Source organism: Microtus ochrogaster, unplaced genomic scaffold (genome assembly GCF_000317375.1).
Source record: "Microtus ochrogaster isolate Prairie Vole_2 unplaced genomic scaffold, MicOch1.0 UNK6, whole genome shotgun sequence".
NCBI classification, from domain to species: domain Eukaryota; kingdom Metazoa; phylum Chordata; class Mammalia; order Rodentia; family Cricetidae; genus Microtus; species Microtus ochrogaster.
The window spans coordinates 13,202,943-13,215,387 of record NW_004949104.1 but is presented as its reverse complement, the minus strand read 5'-3'; the positions used below and the strand labels follow the sequence as shown (position 1 = coordinate 13,215,387).

Sequence of the window (12,445 nt, the reverse complement as noted above, 5' to 3'; positions counted from 1 at the left end):
AAAAAAAAAAAAAGCCTATCTTTCTAGCAATTTACAGTTGGATTTTGTTTATTTGTTTCTTTGAGACAAGGTTTCTTTGTTTTTGTGTTGTTTTTCTCATTTCTGGAAACTTCCTATGAATGTTCCTGTACTGTCAGCCTATTCTGTTAGTTAACAGTATTGTGGACTGACCCCAGGGTTCTGCAGGTCAGTTTTAGCAGCCCTTAACTGTTGCAGAATATTTAACTATGTAAAGATGTGTTGCTGATTTGCCTTGCCTGCCTAAGGCACTTGATTGATGTAATAAAAAGCTGAATGGCCACTAGTGAGGGAGGTATAGGTGTGTCTTCTGGGCAGGCAGAGTAAGTAGGAGGAGGATTTTAGGCTTGGAGGGTCGTGGGAAGAGACCCCAGGGGCCGGCCAGACAGACAGAGAGGAAGCAGGAAAGCAGGACATACAGAATGAAAGAATGGTGAAAGGCCCTAAGGCAAAATGTAGATGAATAGAAACAGGTTAAATGAAGATAAAGAGCTGATGGGACAAGCTTAAGCTAAGACTGAGCTTTCATAATTAGTAATAAGTCTCCATGTCTTTATTTAGGAGCTGGTTGGTGACTCAAAGAGAATTCCAACTACCCTTAGCCCCCTCTGTGAGCACTGACCTGTTTTATCTCGTCAGAGTCATCATATAGAGTGAGCAAACATTACACCTTGCTCCACTCTGAACAGTTTCCTGATGAGTCCAGCCAGTGACCATGAGGGATACTGCTAATGCCTCCAGTTTCTTGTGTGTGTCTCTTTGACCGGTAGCCTCGGGGAATGGTGTGCCCTGCATCTTATTGTCCTATGTCTTTGTGACAGAAGCAGCTCTGTCCTTGAATACCAGTTTTGCAAGATGCCTCTGATGTTCTCTGTTCCACTCTTGCTGAAATTCCACTTGGCTACTGAGTTTCTGTGGTCATGTGATAAGTTTTACAGATTCCAGTACTAAGGGCTGCTGCATGATATTGGGTGGGTGCTGTTTTGCTTGATCACAGTACGTCTAGACATTCCTGCAGCTTGAGTTCAGCTCTTCTTTGGCTCCTCTCTGAACCATTAGCAGTCAAAAACTCGGGCTGGAGGACTCCTGAAGGTACCAAGGATGAAGAAGAACAGACACTTGGGTCCCTAGCCATAGTCATCTGAAAGATTATGTCATTTATCAGGTTACATCCTTCATCTCAGAGGCCCCACCTCCCCATTGAGTGTTGCTCTTGGAAGAAAGAACGGTCATTGTCAAGGGAGGAACTTGATTGAATTGGGCAGAAACAAAGTCTTACCAAATAGGGTTCTCCTTGGAGGGGATGCAGCAGCATGGGAAAGCTCAGGGCCAGGTCCTGCTGGATTAGAGGACTTTAGAAAATAGTGATGCCTAGTAAGTGTGGGCACATGTGGTAGACAGTATGCTGACTCTGAGGACTCAGATCTATAGGATGCAGGACTCTTAGTGCCCTCAGCGGGATCTCTGGCTCAGAGATTCCTGTTGTGACCTCATACCTGACCCATGCAGCCACCTTGCCTTTGTGCAGTTCTAAAGCTCAGCCTGGGATATCTGCCTCTCGCGTACTTTGCTCTGTCCCCAGCACAGTATGCCTGTCCCTTAGTCGACCCTGTCCACATTGCTAATATTCTTTCTCTAGTGACTTGGGCTGTTTCTTGCCATACTTGATACAGTTTTTCCCCCTCCTTGTCCCAGGTGAATCTGAGCAAGGTTGGCGAGTACTGGTGGAGTGCGATCCTGGAGGGAGAAGAGCCCATTGACATCGACAAGATCAACAAGGAGCGCTCCATGGCCACTGTGGATGAGGAGGAACAGGCAGTCCTGGACAGACTCACTTTTGACTACCACCAGAAGCTGCAGGGCAAACCCCAGAGCCATGAGCTGGTATGAGCACCGTGGCTCTCCTGTACCTTCAGCAGGCGGGTGGGTCATGCTGGTGGGGAAGAAGACATGAAGATGTTAGGCCTGGCTTAGGCCCTGCTACAGTTCTGTGGTGTCCTGCCTAGGGAAGCCCAACTGCTCATGCCATCTGTTCCTCACCTAGAACAGGTACACACTGCTGCTCAGCCACATCTCATAGCCTAGAATTGTTTAGTGCTAATGGCTCCCCCGGAGCCTAAGAGCCCCTTTGGTGGAAGGAGGGAGGCCAGGCTGCAGGACCCACTTAGGGTCTGACTACAACCGCCAGTGCAGAGCGAATAAGTGAGTGGGTGAAGGAAGTGCTGGGGCTGTAATGAGAGTGTGAGGTCAGCAGCTTCTGGAAGAGCTAAAGGCTGGGTCTGTCTGACTGGTGCAGGTGCCAAAGAATGATTGTTTGGGTAAACACATTGTTCTTCCGCATAAGAATAACTACTTAAGGAAGAAAAGGCTTTTTGCCTCAGGTTCTTTTCACTGTCAAATGGCCAGCCACATAGCATCTAGACTTGTGTGTGTTGTGTGTTTGTGTGTGTTGTGTGTTTGTGTGTGTGTGTGTGTGTGTGTGTGTGTGTGTGCGCACGCGCACCAAGTATGGCTTAGAGACTTGGTGAAGGCTGTCTACAGGAAGCCAGCCCCCAGGACTCTAGAGAAGTTAATGTGTGTTCCCTATTGTCTCTGAAGAAGCCTTACTTCATGGATTGTGTGAATTGTCCCATGCTTCCCTTCAGAGTAGCAATGATCTTTGATATACTTTGTTACTGCATTGGCCGCTATAATCTGTTTTCATGGACATGTTCCCTGTGACTAAGGTCAAGAAGCCTTTGGAAGCAGTACTGGCGTCTTTACCTCTTCCTCTAGGCCATACCAGGCCATGTCATGAGCATGTTCTATGATGGGCAGAGTAGGTTGACTGGCTATAGGCTCTGCACAGCAGCCCTGGTTAGATAGTCTGGTTTTCACAACGAGAAAGTGTTGAGTTTTTTATATCTGAGTATGGATTGTGCCTCATAGCAGTTCAAGCAGTGGGGATGGGGTTTACTTCTCTCCTGGCCCCGAGTGGGTGAGGGGGAGGGCATCTTTGCCAGTCCGTGAACACAGAGGTCCTTAGGCAGCAACTGGAAAGCTTAGAGCCCTCACTTTAGCAGAGATCGCCAGACCTGCTTGGTCACAATGTAATCCAGTCAGGTTGGCCTGTGTCCACTGGGCAGAAAGTCTATCTGTGACCCTTAGCCTTATGGTTGAGACCTTATGGATCTAGATGCTCATTCCTGTGTCCAGGGTCAGAACTTTGTCTACAGAAGGAGTCAGATGTATCCATAAGGTGACTGCCAGGGAAGAGTCTGTTTGGAATGGAGAAGTGAGTGCAGATGCCATCATCCTGGGTGAGGTGGGGGAAGAGCTACCAAGTACCACTGAGAAGTTTGTGCCACAGAATGGAGAGGCCAGAGCTGAGTGACTCCTCATGCTGTTCCCAGATGCTGTAACTGAATGTTTGTTGTAGAAAAACATGAGAATAGATATTGATTGTGGCTTGAACTACCTTTGAGCATTAGCCAAACCTCGGTGATGTCTTCTGTAGACTCTTAGCTATGAGATAGTAGAGAAGCTAGAAGGTTCAACAACTGTTTGCACCTCTTAGTCTTAAGGTCCCTGGGATTGCATCCCTTGCATGACACACAAGTCAAAACAACCTCAGTGTCACTTGTCTGGGAATTAGCAGCAGTGCAGGACCTGCGTGATGTGTCAGGTTCTGGGCTCCCTATCTCCCTCTCCCCATGCTGTCTTCTTCCTTCCCCTTGATCCTTTCGCTCATTGTTTCCATGCATACATAGTCCTCCTTTCTTCCTTTGGTGCTGATGCCCTTTGGCCTGGCCTAGTGTCACCTTCCTCAAGGACAGATGGAAAACAGTCAGTCTGCATCAGTGAGGACAAGCACACAACTGTCTTCATGGAGGCAAGAGGCCAGCTTCTTTAATCTGATCTTCTCCAGAGAGCAGCTCAGCCTCGTTTTTCAGTCTCAACAATGGACCTTGCAGGAACTGGCCACTTTTTTCTATCCCTGTAGGTCTTAGGTCTCCTTGTTCTGGTGGCTACCTCCCAGCCTACTCTTGAGGACTGGGAATAGGGCAGTGTACTTTATCTCCAGTAAACCAAGGCAGCTCTCTGAAGTTCTGGCTCCAGGATCCTCAGTGACAGTTTGAAACAGGCTGGTAAAAGGATCAAAAGATAGCAGTGCTAAACATCATGTGTGTGCACTGTGTGCGCGCACGCACGCACGCACGCACGCACACACACACACACACACACTTAATGTATCATCCCATGCGTGACCTGCTGCCGGGAACCTGACTCACTGCAAAGGCAAGGCTTTGGGGGTGCCCTGTTTTGGCTTTCTATGAAGACTGCCTTCTTTGCGCACAAGACATCGCAGAAACCTGCGTGTGGAACACAAGGTCCTTACCGCTGTGCGTAGAAGACTTGTCCGTGGCTGATGAGCAGCTTCCGCTCACTGAGAAACTGAGGAGACTAAACGTCTTACCCAGCTAAGAAGGACCTAAGGAAAACCTTGAAGATGCTTTGGTCTAGTGGAAAGAGCTTTGTCTTGAGTTTAACTTGATTCTGCTATAGACTTGCTATGGACCTGGCAAAGACCACAGAGGAAATGAGTGTGCTTGCCCAGATGAGCTGTCCTAACAAGGCCTTCAAGGAGCCTAGGCCCAGTAATGCATGGTAGGATCCAGTGTGATTCCCTTACCAGAGCTGCACTAATCAGGATGGCCAAGGAAGCCTCTAGCCATGGATAGTCAACTCGAGCATGTCCCACTACCTGTCAGTGCTGAAGTCTCAGGACTCTGGGGCTCCATGTAGAGTATCTTTAGCACCTTCCTTTACAGAACTAGAAAGGGAGGTCCAGGGCCTTGTGCTTCCTGATGTAACAGCTTAGTCACATACATAAGCAGTACTCACATGCTAGGGTTTTGTGGGTGGTTGAGGTCACTTCTCTAGGATTGCCAGTCCTGACTACGAGAGAGAGAGAGAGAGAGAGAGAGAGAGAGAGAGAGAGAGAGAGAGAGAGAGAGAGAGAGAGAGAGAGAGAGAGAGAGAGAGAGAATGGAAATGGGGCCAGGTTCTTCTGTCAGCCTCCATCTGCTATGCGCATTGGCAGTCACAGTTACCAACGTGCTCTGATGCCCATTTATGGTGTAAACTTGAAATTTTCTAAATTTGCCAGAATTTTAAATTGTGTTTCTAATGCCACCAGTGCTTTGTGTTTTGAAGCATTTTAATTTTGGAGTGGTAATATACCTCTTCTGTCATTTTGACTTCTTTGAGTTGCCGTTATATGTCACTTCTTTCCAAAGTCAGCAAATTGAATGCTCTTCATTTTCCCTAGTGAGATTTCTTTGAGCAGGTGTTCATTGAAAAGGGGTATGTAGAAGTACACAGGTGCCATTGCTCTGTCTATACTTAGATGTGTCTGTCTAGGATCTCTCCAGCCTGATGGCCCTTACCCCCTAACAAACAGTGGCTGACATTGCAGAGGCAAGTGCCAGCATTTCCTGTGAGTGAACTTAGTGGCACACAGGATGGTCTGATCTCTTGCCTGTGCTCTGCAGAAAGGGCCAAGCATTTATATTGGGCATCATGAGCTTCCTCAATTGTGAAGACAAACCTAAGCACCTGCCCTTTGCCCTCTGGGCTTGCTACAGTGGGTCCCCACCCAGCCACCAGGTTCTTATAGCTGCTGTTCACCTTGCAGCTGGCTGAGGTTCTCCTGATGGCCTCATCAACCTCCCTCCTGCCTAGGTGTACTTAGCTGGCAGGTCTCATCTTGTGTTTGTTTAAAACTATACAGCGTCACATTTCTCATGGGCAAAGATGGGAGCCTGCTATGTACTAAGTATCTTTGCTGCTTCACTTAGGTTTATAAACAAGCAAAACCTCTCTTAGCAGGAAGCTTGGATTTTGTTTAACAGTCCATAGTTCTGAGAATCCAGTAACTTTGCTGACAGTGCAAATTTTCCACTTTACTTTCAATCTGTCATCTTTGTGATAAGGGAAGCAGCACCTGTTCTCTGCACCTGTTCTGCAGGGCTGTCTGCAACAGGTACTCCATTGGGGGGTAATCTCTAGCCATGCATTTTGTTAGGCTTTTTGTGGTTGGAAGCAAGAGGAGAGCACCCTATCCTTGGGTACATTTGTGGTAGTAGCTGAGGAAAGCAGATGCTCAGAGAAAGGCCAGCCCATCAGTATAGGCAGAGGTGCTGCCCTCAGGAGCACTGTCTCCCTGCTTGTCCCAGCTGTAACCACACAGCTCCAGTCTGCCTCTGATCTTCAAAGGTTAGATAGTTCAACAGTGGCCATGGGCTGCAGAGAGCTGGGTCCATCAGCTCTTACTGTGTCCCCAAAAGGCAGCGGGACATTTCTGACCTGCCAGTCCCACGGCTGGGCATTTTGAGGTCTCTCCTCCTCCACATCATTACATCTTGGATCAAACCTGTGTTGTCTGATGATGCATTTCTCAATGATAAGAATGTCCTTCCTTGGGACACATTAGTCGTGTTCCTATGGGGTGGAGGCCCCACATCTTCATATCTTGATCATCACCTTGGAGAATGCTGCAGGTTTTGTGGGTTGTGTGGAGTTTGGACAGTCTAATGGGAAAGGGGCATGAGCAGTTAGTGCTTTACTGAGACCGAAGCTGGAAAGCTAGGAATTCAGTCTTGGAGAATAGTCTTGCAGAGGGTCATGGGATGCTTCTCCTGAGCACAAACTACTGCAGGGCCTGCAGTCCTCTGGCCAGTTGGCCCTAGCAGGCAAGTCCTCAGGTCCTGAGGAAACAGGATGGCTCTGGGCCTTCAGGAAGCCTGTTGTAGGAGAAAGCATGTGGTGCCCTGTGATCTCCTTTAATCTCTCTATTTTCTATTTGTAGAAAGTCCATGAGATGCTGAAGAAGGGGTGGGATGCTGAAGGCTCTCCCTTCCGAGGCCAGCGATTCGACCCGGCCATGTTCAACATCTCCCCTGGGGCTGTGCAGTTTTAATGACCAGAAGGAAAGGAAACCCTCATCATCGGGGAGGTGGAGACCTTGTGCCCTTCACTCCCTGATCAACTCACCATAATTTTTTCATGATGAACCAGGCCTTCCGTGCTTACCTTGCACCTTCAGACTATTCTAGAGAAGGTGCAGGCCCAGCAGCTGCCTGGCAGTCTCTATGGCCAACACTAAATGAAGGTGTTTCAAATTAGGGAGGGACATGTCCCAGCAAACTGGGAGCACATGTTCTGTCTCCACAGCAACCAGCCACTGCAGGCAGCATTTCCTTCTTCCCCTGTTCTCTCTGCTTGCTGTTGTTTTAACACTAGTCCGCTTGCTTTTCTGACTAGGGATAAGGAATGAGTAGGCTCTCAGACAAAGCTAAATTGAAGTGTGTTCACCAGGCACATGCATGAAGGCAGATGGGGCATGGCTGTGGAGCTGCTTCTGGGACTGCTATGGGACCTCTCACTTGGGGAGACCTGTGTGTGTGTGTGTGTGTGTGTGTGTGTGTTCACTCTTGCTCATCTCTTTGTGAATACACTTGGCCAGCCTCAGCTTCGTGTGCAGAACGGCAGAAACTGGGGTCCGTTTTGCCTGTTGGAGATGTTGGGAGAAAGTCTGAGGTTCTGGTCTCTGACCCAGGTGCGTAAGGATGCTACCTGCCTTCTGACTGCAGCTGCCTTGCTTTGGTTCTTGTTGAAGTGGACCGGGCCTCGACACCACTACTTGCTCTATTCAAGACCTCCTCTTGGGCGTGCTGTGTTAAAGCCTGGGTACCTTCAGGAAGAGATCACAGCATGTTAGTTGTTTGTTGGCGGATTGTGTCAGCCACATTTCCTAAGCAGCCTTGACCGTGGAGGATGCCTCAGGAACAAAAACTTAGCCACTGACTTGAAGGCAACTATAATTGAGTCCAAGAAAATAAAGATTCCCCTGTGCCAATCACCAGACTGCTCCCTAGAACTCAGATCCTCTGTGGCTGCAGATCACCTTTAGCCATGGTGTGAGGACCTGACCAAGGGGCAGGGACCTGGGTGTCCCAGCCTTTTACAGGGTCGTCTGTGCCTGTTGCCGCCTGGCATCTGTTTGCCTGGCTCTCAGTCTTGGTGTGTGTGTACAGGTCTCTGTACTCTGGTAACCACACTACCAGTGAGAATTAAGACCCACCGAAGCCAAGGCAGCCTGCCCTCTGGAAATAGCCCTGCACTGAGTGCAGTTGATACACACTCAGAAGGAGCCACCGAGAGTGGGTTGAAGACTTATTTCAAGAAGCCTTCCGTCAACTGTATAGTCAGGAACTAGTTCATTGCAGTCATTTGAGGATTTCTGGTTTACAGCTGGTAACTGATGGCTCTTGTAAGAAGTCCATACTGGGCGTTAATCTGTGGGTGCAGATAGACCATGATATGGTGGTCAAGGGAGAGCAGTGGGCCCCAAATACCCACTCTGGAGTCTGGACTTGTGATGAAGTCTCTCTTAAGAAGTCATCCTCGGGGAGAAGAATTTGTCACACTCACAAGATCCCCAGGACACTTCTGCTACTTGTTCCTGAAGTTTCCATCAAGGTCCTAGGATTTGCACATCCCTGTCCCATACAAGTTGTCCCACCTAATGAAGGAAGTTTCATGGTGTGTATGTATCTCCAGTCTTCTGCAGTCCTGCTCGCTCCCTCAAGACCCTCATCCTGTGGGTAGTCTTCCAGAAGGACTAACGGAGTGGGGGAGCTTTGCATCTTTTTATTTGGGACAATGTTTCACTTCTGTGGCAACTTACCTTCCTTTGGCATGGTTTTATTTTCTGTGTTGCTTTCTCCTTTGTCCCTGCCTTGTTTCAGCAAACAAGCCAGTGTAGAAAAAGGAGCCTGGGGAACAGTGTTAGGTATAGGCCATATGGCAGGAACCTGTGCTCTGCAAGTGATCCCTGTGGCATGTTATAGTGCATGGTGTGGTGGTGGCTACTGTATTCACATATCTTCATCACAGTGGGGCTCATCCCTAGCCAGCCATGTAGATAGCTCTTTGCCCTAAGGCACTGTCCTGACTCACCCTGCCACTGAAGCTGGCACATTGCCTGTTTTCTCTTTTTAGACATGACAGCCACAATTTGGTCCCTAAATCCCACCCGCTGAGGTCTGAGGAAAGCAGGGTGATTCCATCCCCTTTGTCCAAAGACCCAGGAGAGTTGGGTTTCCGGCCTACAAAGCTGCTCTGACTCCTCGGTGTTGGTTTGCAATAAAATCTGTATTTAAGCAAGTTTGGGTCTGTCTGTGACGTTCACTGAAAGACACTTCTGGTGGCCATTGCTCTTGACTTCTAGCTGTGAGTCCTGAGTTCCTGTACATATTGTCAACGCCAAAATTGAATTCTCTGGGTTGTTTCTCATCTGGGCTGTCACTGCTTTTAGAAATTCTATAAGTGATTAATCCGTTGTATTATTTCAGGCAGGCTCTAGGCGTCTATTGTACCCTAAGGGCCCATTCAGAGTCCTCCTGCAGAGCCCTTGTCTCAGAGTTATCATTGCTATGATGAAACTTCATAACCAAAAGTAACTTGGGGAAAGAAAAGAATTATTTTGCTTATACTTCTGCTTATCATCCATCGCTGAAGGAAGTCAGGGCAAGGACTCAAGCTGGGCAGGAGCTGATGCAGAGGCCGTGGAGGGTCGCTGCTTTTTGGCTTATTTCTCATGGCTTATTCAGCCTGCTTCCTTAAAGAACTCAGGACCATCAGCCAGGAATGGCACCACCCACAGAGGGCTGGGTCTTCCCTTCTCAATCACTAGTTGAGAAAATGCCCTACAGGCTTGTCAACTACGGGATCTTGGAGACACTTTTCCAACTGAGATTCTCTCCTCTCAGATGACTACAGCTGTATCAAGTTGACATAAACTAACTGGCATATCCCCACTCTTTGTTTACCAGGCTCCCAAGCCCTTAGAACACAAGCTCTCACCAGTACATAATCCTGCATCTGACTCAATCCACTCAGACCTTAGACTATTCCTTTCTGTTCTCCGCCCTATTCCAGAAGACCCATCACGGACCCTACTCACTCTCAATAGGCAGGACCTGTGGGCTTGTAAATTAGTTTTTAAGAGTGAAGAACACTGGAATTGCCCATGTAATTCTGGGGACCAGAAATAACCTTCCACTAAAGTGAAAGAGGCATCTTTGTTGATAGGCCCTGAGAGTGCAGAAGTGAGCACAGTCAAGCATTCTGTGTGGAAATATGTCCAGGAGGCGTCAGCTGCTGTGCAGAGAACTCACTGGCCAGAACACTGTGCTTGGGGAACAGACCCTCACCCCACCTCAAATCTGCTGCTCTTACGGGCCAGCTGGCAGCAGCTCAGCCAGGAACTGATGGCCTGCTTCTGTGAGTAGAAAGCATGAAGTTAGCACAGAGCCCTGCCAGGTCCCCGGGAGCTCTCCTGTTCGGCCAGTGGCCTAGTGGCCCTGCTCACTGGTGCCCTGATACAAAGCTGGGTTCCCACAGAACGAGGGCTGGCTGTGGTCAGCTGAGGTTGATCTCGCCTGCCTGCCTGCCTGAAGGTCTGAAACAGCTTACTGTCCAGAGGTCTTTCCTGGGCACCAGAAGATCCTGCACGGATGTAACCTGGAAGCCCGGGGCCTCCTCCCAGTCTTGGAGCTTATGTGGTCACTATCTCAGGTGAGAAGAAACATTCATAGTTTTCCTTTTCAGGTTCAGCTATTAACTCCAGGTGTTAAAATGCTTTTGTGTTTGTTTTGTTTTTCGAGACAGGGTTTCACTGTGTAGCCCTGGCTGTTCTGGAACGCACTCTCTGTAGACCAAGCTGGCCTTGAACTCACAGAAACCCACCTACCTCTGCCTCCTGAGTGCTGGGATTAAAGGTGTGCCCCACCTGACTTTTAGTTTTATTTCTTAAGCCAAGTTTGTCTTCAAATTGAGGACATAACCCCAACATACCTGAAGTCTCAGTGTTAGATCTACTATATATCCATCCACAGACAAGAGCCCAAGAAGGCTTTGTGTAAGCAAGGGAAAACAGGCTGCCACCTGAAGCCTGCTCACTCCCTGCTATCCCTTTGGTGGGGAGGAGGAGTGGGGAAGCAGAGCCCATCACTGGGCAGCTCTGCCTTGTGGCTGCAGGGATGATGTGTAGAGCCATACCCCAGCCCAGCCTGTGGCCATCACTGCAAGGGCAGCCTCTGGACTACTGGATGGGCTTCTGACTGAGAGGTAGTCTTGCCTAGCTTCCTGCTGCTTTTCCATACTAGATGTTGCAAAGAGCTGGACAATGACTTGGGGGACTTCCTTGTACAACTCTTCATACTAGTTACAGGAGCGAGTAACTTCGAAAGTTGTGTGGCCTGTGACTCCCTTGTCTGTCTCCAGTCATGCTCATCACCCAGTCTGAGACCGGCACAAGGCATCTCCTCACCTTTAGCCCCAGTTGTCATTCATATGAACTCAGTAACCCAGACATGGGTGCCCAGTGGCTCCCCAGCACTTTGCTGAGGAGAAGGGCCAGGATAGGAAAGAGCTACTAGAAGTCAGGGCTTAGAGATGTAGGCTAGGACTTAGAGGTAACCTTTCTTTCAGGCAGACAGCTGCTCAATTGTAGGTCCATGGTGGAAGCTTAACCAACAGAACTGGGCTCTGCCATTTTTGACCCAGTAGTGCCAGCCTGGGAACTCCTTGGTAGTTATCCATGGTAACTAATGGTCTTACATATGGAACTCCAGCTCACAGGACACATAGTGGCCCTTAGAGAAAGACTACAGACCAGACCTTGGCCATCAGAAGGTTCCAACAGCACTGAGTGGCCACAGCTCTTTACAGATGAGAGAAGGAATTTCGTTAAGTCCAAGGCAACATTTCTAAGCCTGGCTCTGTGCAGAACATGATTGAATTCAAGGTGAGTTAGCTGACTGCCAGCTCTACTCAGTCTACCCCGAGTGCAGGGCTGGGAGGGTGATGGCAGGCTTCATTTGGACAGTGCCATCTCAGTGTTCTCCCACTGTGGGCACCTAACATCAGCCACGCCAGCAGACACTGTTACCTGTGTGGCTGCTCTCGGGGCAGAGGTGGCCACAGCTGGCATCTCATCCGCTCCTGATTGGACCAGCAGAATGTTGTTTGAAAAACATGTATTGAACCTTTGAAAAGATAATTTAGCTGGACCCTCTGGTAGCCTCCACTCAGGTTCAGGTGTGTCTTCCAACAGTTCTGCATAGCACTGGTTCTAGAAGCACACTGGCAAAGAGGAGAGTTTGGATTCTGTAAAGACCACGTGACACTATTTTCTCAGGTAGCTTTGGAGCTGGTTTTATGATGTTTCTCCTGGCCTGAGATAACTGAACTCTGCGCCAGTGTGAGGCCAAGGTCAGATTCCCAGACTCATGAAAAAGCCACATGGCAATACACAGATTAATAGAAATGGGTTAAATTCATATGTAAGAGTTAGCCAATAAGAAGCTAGAGCTAATGG

The 12,445-nt window shown here is 48.8% G+C and overlaps 1 protein-coding gene across 1 annotated transcript in view; it reads left to right on the top strand.

Moving 5' to 3' along the window:
* Nudcd3 (NudC domain containing 3) overlaps positions 1-9,228 on the top strand; it is a 98,054-nt gene extending 88,826 nt beyond the window's left edge. The window contains exons 5-6 of the mRNA XM_005366195.3: positions 1,714-1,902; positions 6,869-9,228. Coding sequence (XP_005366252.1) covers positions 1,714-1,902; positions 6,869-6,979 — 300 coding nt within the window. The 3' untranslated portion in view covers positions 6,980-9,228. The remainder of the gene's footprint in view (positions 1-1,713; positions 1,903-6,868) is intronic.
* The last annotated feature ends 3,217 nt before the right edge of the window (positions 9,229-12,445 follow it).